Source organism: Lytechinus variegatus, chromosome 13 (genome assembly GCF_018143015.1).
Source record: "Lytechinus variegatus isolate NC3 chromosome 13, Lvar_3.0, whole genome shotgun sequence".
Classification (NCBI taxonomy): Eukaryota; Metazoa; Echinodermata; class Echinoidea; order Temnopleuroida; family Toxopneustidae; genus Lytechinus; species Lytechinus variegatus.
In genome coordinates, this window is record NC_054752.1 from 5,220,065 (window position 1) to 5,229,036 (window position 8,972).

Here is an 8,972-nt window from a genome sequence, read left to right on the forward strand (position 1 = left end):
CTTCTGCAGGAGGCTAAAGAGTGCACTCCCGCTGACCAAGTCAATGGCTCTTGTCAGGAGGAAAAGTCCAATAATAATTATAAAGGAAGTTAATAATTAGATCAATTTTTTTGAAAAAAAAATACGGAGAAATCACTTTTTAATTCAAATAAAACTTTAAAGTCATTTCACTGGAAAAGTATGGTTGCACAGAAATAAAAAAGGGACAAAACTCGCGAAATCATAGCCCAAACCTTGAATGGTTTAATTCTAAAGTAATCGGTTAATGACGAAATCTATCAACCATCTGACCATCTTAGACATGACTTGACCTCGAACTAAATATGGAGTGATTAAAAGAATGAATCATTCTCACTGAAATCCCCTTACATGAGCTCCAATACATAACAACAACCTTATTAGGGACAGCACTTCTTCAAGGTTCAATAGTATCGGAAGTATTTTTTTTTTCTTAATATGGCGTTTAGTGGTCATGTTGGATTATTTTGACCTGGAGATGATCCTACATTGCAAAATTATGAACAGAAATTGAATAAACATACCAAATAACTCACGAAAAGAGGGATATTATTCATGATTCTGGGACAAAAACTTGAGAATTAATAAAAGAAATGAGTATCTTACTGAAATCCCTTTACATTAGTTCTAACACGTATAAGCCTCAGACAGTAATTTTTCAAGATGGCGGTTGGCGGCCATCTTGGATTTTATCTGAAGATTATCCTTTGTGCAAAATAACTACATGAATTGAATCAACATACCTAATGACTCATGAATAGAGTTATTATGCATGATTCTGGGCAAAGGGTTCAAAAATTGATATTTCAAGATGGTGTCATATGGCGGCCATCTTGGATTTGACCTGAAGATGACATTATATTGCAAAATAGAAAGCAGAAATGGATTCTGCACACCCCAAAACCCCTAAGTAGAGGTATTACTCGTCATTCTTGGGCAAGGGGAACAAAAGTCAATTTTTCAAGATTGCATATGGCGGCCATCTTGGATTTGACCTGAAGATGACCTTATATTGCAAAAAAGATTACAGAAATCAGTTCTACACATCTCTAAACCCCTAAAACAAGTCATTACTCATCCTTTTGTGGACAGGGGTTCAAAAGTTAGGTTTTCAAGATGGCATCTGGCGGCCATTTTGGATTTATGCAAATTGGCAAAATTGCCCAAACGGCAACTTTTGGCAACCAAGCTGAATTTGTTCTAGGACCCCTTAGGAACACGAATCAAGAAAAAAACTTCATCGGAAAGAACATTTCTAGGTTGGTGTATTGAGCCTATGAGACTGTCAAATCGACTAGTAGACCAAGTGGGTTTGATGATGATCCGAGAATAGAAATACGTCAACTTCACTACAACCCCCCTCTCCTGTCTCTCTCCCTTTCTGCTTGTCACATTCTCTCACTACCCCCCCCCCCCCCCTCTCTCTGGTGTTCCTTCTCTGTCTCTGAATGTTCATTTGCCATCTCCCCTTTCCCTATTTTACTTTATTTCTGCCTCGTTCTTTGAATTAATTTCGTCCGATTCTTCATCTCTCTCTCTCTCTGTGTGTCTCCCTTCCGTCTCCCCTCTATTTTGCTTCATATGTCTCTATTTCTGTATCTCTCTCTCGTCCCCTCCTGCCCTGTTTCCCTTCCTTTCCTGTCTCTTTCACTGCTTGTGTCTTTGTTTCCCCGCCTCTCTCTCCCTCTCTTTAGCTCTCTCTGCACATCTCTTTTCTTGCTGATTCTTATTGGTCACATATTAACTTCTGAAATAATTAGTCTTACAGCAGTACAGGATTCTTTGAGGAGCGATGAAATTTATTAAGGCGGAAACCCAAGCATGGCAATGATAGACACCCATTTTCATTTTATCAATTGTTTTTAAAGGTGAAGCCCACCCAAAATAATAATTTGAATCATTATAAAAAAGTCAAGCAAGCATGACGCTTACAAATTTTATCAAAATCGGATAAAAAATAAAAAAAAGGTATGACATGTTACAGTTTCTCAGTTTTCCGAAGACAGTCATATGCTTACATGTAAAATAATAACTCAGTGATATGCAAATGAGAGAGTCAATGATATCCCTCACCCACTTGTTCTCTTTTATTATCGTTTGACATTTTACAATTTTCAATGGTCACAGATTTGACAATACCCAGCTTGAACGCAATTGCCTTGTTTATTTTTTCTTATTTTACGAAAATCCACTTTTTTGTTGGGTGAACTTTTCCTTTAAGCAAATTTAGATGTTATAATTATAATATAAAGTTTATGAAAAAGATATATTTCAAACAGCAAAAAAAGGAAAGAATATCGGATAATACGTTCAAAAAATTATTTTCCAACCTTCACTAATATTCTAACTTTATTTAGAAAATCTGTTGAAAGCAGATTAAAAAGATGTTAAAGTTAAGTAGTGTGAAGAATATGCTAATGATCAGTAAATCGGTTACCTCCTGGTTAATAGTAAAGATAATTTATGAAAATAATAATAAAAAAGGTGTTTGGATTTGTGTTTGAAAAAATATATTCCAATTATAGCTAACATCCCAAATTTACTTTAAAAATCTCCTTTGGTAATACAAATATACATGTTTGTATTGAAATGATTTAGTATAACGTATATGCAAATATTTTGCTAACTCATGGTTAATAGAAAAATATAATTCATAAAAACAACAATATGCGATCTCAGAAAGCGTTTACAACCCCTTTTGCAGACTATAGCGCTAACATCCTATTTTCATTTTATACTCCTAAGTATTAATACAAAATCATTACAGGGGGCCGTTTCATAAAGCTGTTCGTATGTAAGGTAAGTTAAGAGTGACTCTAAGAACGACTGGTGAACCTTTCTTACGCGCTAGACCATCGCCAATGGTGAATAACATTTACCAAAAGAAAGGATCACCAGTCGTTCTTACAGTCGCTCTTAATTTACGAACATGTTTATGAAACACCCACCTGTTAGTACGAAACATGAAACGAATTTAATCGATTACAAACGAACCTTTTCAGGACCCCTATGTGATTACATGTATGATCATCATAATCACAGTATAAAAATACTATATCATTTTCTTATTGGTTTATACATATTTGAAAATTCAAATTACATACATAATATTTCATACTGTCATGTTTTGGCGACCCAGCCTTACAGATTTTTTCATAACCTCATGGAAAGCCACGCATTTGATTGTGTATCTACTCACATTTTATGTTTCTTTGCATTTTTATCTTATTTGCAAAAAAAATATGCAACAATTGCGGCAAAATAATCTCCTTTAAGAAAATGCATCTACAATATTATGTTAAAAAATTATGTCCATGTTAAAAAAAAATATAGCAGCAATCAATATATTTTTAGACTATATATTAAAGCAAAATCACCTGTTAAATCTACCAAGTTGGATTAAATATTAGTAAAGCATTATCCGTGTAAAGAACCAAATCATACATAACTCTAAAAATGTTTCCATGGCTTTTTTTACAGTAGATTTAGATATTCAAAATGATATAGTTGTAGTATGTACAATTGATTTTCTATAATTTTGGTTAATAGTAAAATATGATACATGAAAACAACAAATCGTGTATAAAACAACAACTTTGGCAAACATCCCATATTCCCCATTAAGTTTTAATCGTCTTTCCCAATCAAGTTAATTTACATTCTTTATAGATGAAAAGTTGTAGTCACAACAATGTTGAATAAACAAATCATTGATAGAAATAACTTCAGTACGCATGAAAAATGAAAGAAATCTAACCGATTTTAGATCTTATAGGTGATTATAATAAATGCGCCTGCGAATACACAATTTCCTCCGTCCGTGTCATTTATACATAATTGAACATAAATTTCCAGCAAAACAGTCACTGCCTGATATAGTATTGAAATAATCGTATTTACATCAGTCTACCACAAACATCTAACTGATCATGTTTTTAAAGCGAATGAATCAATCTTTATCTGAATGTGTTGATGTAAAAACCGACAAGACATCAGCGAAACATTTTTTGTTAAACTTTTGCATATATTCATTTAGATTCTTAAGAAGAAAAGATGTATTCAAAACGGTCTCGATTACACAAGGCAATATTAAAGCCATTTTCGCTAGAATAGAAATTTCAGATATCCAACAAATTGCAGTTATTCTTCTAATGCGTCGGCAACTAAATCATGATTGAACATAAATTTTATGAACATTCTTGCAAGCAAAACAATTGCTGGCATAGGCCTACTTGAATGAAACGTGTTAAAAAATTATCACAATACGCAACTGTTAATTAAAAGCAATCTTTATGAACATGGACATACGAAATCAAACCAGCCATCATATTTTATTATTTTTTTCTGTTTCACTCTTGTAGAATCACCTATTAATATAGTAATTAGATTTAAAAGCAATAAGCAAAACATTATCCTGTAAATGGACCTAAGAAAATATAACATAGCTATACGTGACCAAAATGTGATAAACCACTTTCAAATGCGCACTACGGTAACAGCAGATCCCGTTTGGTAAATGTGCACTAAACTGGTTCATTTTGGTTGCCAAGTCCCTCTGCTTTCATATTATGTGTAATGCATTTTTTTTTGGGGGGGGGTGGGCAAGAGCACAAAATGCAATTTACCAAAACGTATCGTAATCATTGTAACAGCCCCTCTATCGGTAAATTCAGTTTTATATCATGTCGTGGTCGAGATCATTCAAGGGGCTGTTTCGTAAGTAGTCACATCGAAACACTTTATTGGTTTATGCTGATCTGATGTTGGAAGTGAAAATATACAAACAAGCAAGCAATTTTTAGATGTAATGCGCATCGAGTAACAGCAAACGAGACCGCGACCCTCTCTAAAATCGCAACAATATTATGAGAATAATAATGATTTTACATGGTTAATAATATATCGTGTTTTCAAATGAGTCAAAAGTACACCGTTTCAATCTATAAAGGAATATAGCGCTTCCTGTAATTTTAATTTTGATTAATGAATCAAGATACCACTGAACATTTATTTAGAGTAAAAACTACTGTTTCATTAGCATGATAATATCTTGGTAGCTATAATACACGCGATGGACTATTAAAGTGATTGGTTAACATTGGTTTGACTTTTAAAAAATCTGAGCTAGAAGGTCACACTTGTCACCTGTGTCTGTGATATGTTGCAAAAATGAAGCCCAGAAAAAATTGTGTTCAAAAATAATTATTTAGTGCTTCAAAAATTGAAATATAAAGTGACCGGAAACACCATCTTAATTTCATCCCATACACTTACGTGTACTATTTAGGCGTCTATAAGACGCCCATTTACAAAATCGGGGTTTGCCTTGTAGTTTTAGCCTTTCATTCTCAATAATGGTTGTTTTCAGGGTTTATTAGTTCTAATACATGCACTTGTACACATGTTTCATCTTGTTTGAGAATTTTTTAAATCGGCTGCTCACAAAGTTAAACAATACTATTAAAAGGATTTTTCTAACCGCATGATTAAATAAAAGGGGAACATTTTAACTGTTCAATATGACATATGGAAATGAACTCAAATGAAATATGCACGGGTATAGTGATAAAGAGCTGCTATGGAGACATAATTAATATCAATGTTTACTCAATTCAACAAAGCAACGGCGTAGTCTGGTATAGAATATTCTGACACAACGTGTACAATAAAAGAGCATAACCTTGATATGTTTTCAATATGAATATGAAGCTTATCCATAAAGAAACCATGAATTACAATGAATCATGCTTTTTCATTGTGTGTGTTTTTTTTTTTCAATTTGAAAGCATATAATGGTAAGATGTAGCAACATCCCAATATCACTTTTTGTTTGGTATAATTATCTGTCATGGATCTAGAGGATGAATCGCTTTTTGAATGTGAGAATATTATCTCCATCACATGCAATCATATTCCGTGATGACGTCATCGTTATTCGAGATAAGACAAGGTGACTGAATCTCTTCTTTCTATCCAGTCTAGTTGATAAAGGGAATAATGCTACTCTTCTCTTCTTCATATCACCCTCACTCATCACCTGATCAATCACACACGTCTTGTACTCATCATCTGATGTCATGACGTAGATGTCGTCTGTCATACGATCAACACACACATTCAAGATGACATCACTGTGGGGGATTTCCCTATGATCACCCTCTCTGTCAATGATGAGCGCTCTGCAATCAGGTGGTAAAGGTCGAGCGATGATGTGATCTGATGTCAGCACATCGTACATTAATATCTTCTCTTTACACGTGATGGTATTGGCAATCTCATCATTAGCTGGGTTGATGACGTATATCATTGACTGACTTCCTTCAGCAGCTATGATCATTCCATCCTGATCGATTGCAACGCGCACCCCTACACCGGTACGCGTCGTGTTCCTGGGTATTGTGACGTCATTGATGTGATTCCAATGTATGTCGTATACACTGATGCACCCAGGTAGACTGTCTCCTGTACAACTGTTGATGAATCTACCACATACTATCTTATCGTCATTCAGCGTTGCACATGAGTATATAATGGACGTATCACTACCGTTGATCACTCTCTGTGTGGATTTATTGTTCAAATCTAACATGTAGGTGTGTCCATCAATCTTCCAATCTGTGACAATCACCTTTTCTTCATCTATACATCCAACAATGCCCGGGTATTTGATTTTATCTGTTACATTGATTGTATCAATGAGCTTCCACTCTCCATCGTACCCATCAATTCTTCCATCATACTTCTCTCTCTCAACACCCTTCACAAACCTCACACCTGATACAACACGATTCATTTCTTTCACCTCACCCTCATTCAGTTGCTTCTTTAGTCCCTCACTCACTGATGCAATCACACGATGTCCATCTATGACAATATTTTTATCGTCTTCGAGAAGTCTGTCCAGTGTCTCTTTTGCTTTCTCTGCTGATCTGGTGTCGTCTTGCCATGATTTTTCAAGCTCTCCAATCTTTCTCTCGATCTCTTGATCGATGTTCTGAATGTCCTTCTGAAGAATGCGCAGTTTATCAATTATCGGTTTTCGTCTCATCTCTGCGTTTAAACGATTTTCATTGTGTCGCTCCTCTCTCTTCGCGTTGTTCTGGTTAATTTTATCCTGGAGCTTTCGAATATCCGTTTGATGCTGTTCATTTTCCCCATCAACTTCCATGTCGATTTTATCAGCATCTTCTTTTTCCTTGGCTCTGTCTCTTTCGATCTCCTCTCCGATTTCGGAATTAACCTCATTCTGAATAGTTTTCAAATGTTCGTCTGGGACTTGTTTACAGTGATGAATCTCAATCCCATAAACTCGTAATAGCTCCAATTTGTCCATCACTGCTTTTTGAAGGATGGTGAGCTTTGCCTTATTTTCCCGTAGTGCGTCTTCTATAGTCAGCCGTACGCAAGGTTTTTCGTGATGAGCTGTAAATGCATCGGAATAACATAATGCTACGTTATGTGTTCTGCAGTACAAACGTATTAATTCGTCATGTTCCTTACAGAAGAGATTAGGTACACCTCTTCGTGCTGTTCCGATGCATTCTTTTTTCAATGCGCAGTCATGACAGAGCTTCTTCTTTTCCTTCACATAGAACGTGACGTCAGCACTCGATTCGCAGTCGGCTTCTTCACAAACAGCGCCCTCTTCATCTGAGCTGAGTTTAGATGCCATTGTGAAAATAATTTAAAGGGTGTTAAGGTGGGAGCTGTAAGGGCAGAAAGAGAAATGGGATTGAGGGCGATTGGCATAGGGAATCTCACAATGTTAATTTATCAGATAATGTTATTTTATACATTGCAATAGGAAAACCGCAAGAGAGAGAGAGAGCGAGCTACAGAGAGAAAAAGAGGGAGAGAAAGAAAGAGGGGAAAGGAGGACACAGAGCGCTCTTCACTTATCTTACCCTTGAAGGCTCAATTACATCTGTCCCAATATTTTCCTTTTACATATACCTTCTTCATATTCTCACCAAAAAACAACATACAAATGTGGCCATAATCACGCACTGGTTAAAATTCATGTTTAAACAATCTCATTTCCGTGTTCACAAATCCACATAAATCCTTCCATCAAAAACACAATACTAATGTTCAACTTACACTAATATGTGATGTTCCTGTCTTCGCACGTCAAAGTTTTAGCTGACTTGAAAAAAAATCCGATAATTGACAACTTTTGGTCGAAAAAAGCTACTTTAAACATGTTAAATGTTTAACTTGTAAGTAGATCTTTGAACCAATATGTAGTCCAGTTGTTCCTATGAACTTATCTAGTAACGTGTAGAATCGCTGCACGCTCACAACTGAATCATTTGACATGCTTGAAAGCACATTTTGAAAAAGTATGCCATGAGCAAAGAAATAAACGAAAGACACTGCTGCACTTCATGAATATAATAATAATGAAATGAAACTAAAGTAACAAAGTGAAAGGTACGTTGTTTATCAGTAAAGAAATGTATGAAATTTGATGATTGTCTTTAGCAGTATAGCTTCACCACCATGACAGTCACATTGAAAATGCATTTTGTTTTATTTATTAATTTTTCCGTTTTAGCCCACACAATTTAACCATGTACTCGAGCCAAGGTAGCAAAGAGACAAGAATCTTTTTCTTTTCAATGAGCAGTGCTTCTTTAATTTAGGTTACCATCGATGACTTGGTAATTGAAAAAGTTTTTCCAGGGCGTAATCTTTCTCTGTCTTGCCTGGATAGGTCCCTTTAGTTTCCTTTTTGTCCCAGGCAGGGATCCAATAGTTTTGACCAGCTGCTTTGGATTTTTCTGGACAAGAGTAAGTGTTCAGTAGCCTTCCATTTAGCTTTTTTGGCACACATCATCTCCTTACTTTGGTGGGCACACAGTCCGTGCAGTTTTTTTCGAGCCAGCCAGAAGAAAATTCATTACATTTTACTTACCTGTTAAAAGCTTACCTCCGAGCAGCTATATTTTCCT

The 8,972-nt window shown here is 35.4% G+C and overlaps 1 protein-coding gene across 1 annotated transcript; it reads right to left on the reverse strand.

Moving 5' to 3' along the window:
• Positions 1-5,872: 5,872 nt before the first annotated feature.
• On the reverse strand, positions 5,873-7,690 carry LOC121426934. Its single transcript, XM_041623345.1, has one exon. It carries the CDS (start codon positions 7,688-7,690, stop codon positions 5,873-5,875), a length of 1,818 nt encoding a protein of 605 aa, XP_041479279.1.
• Positions 7,691-8,972: the final 1,282 nt, after the last annotated feature.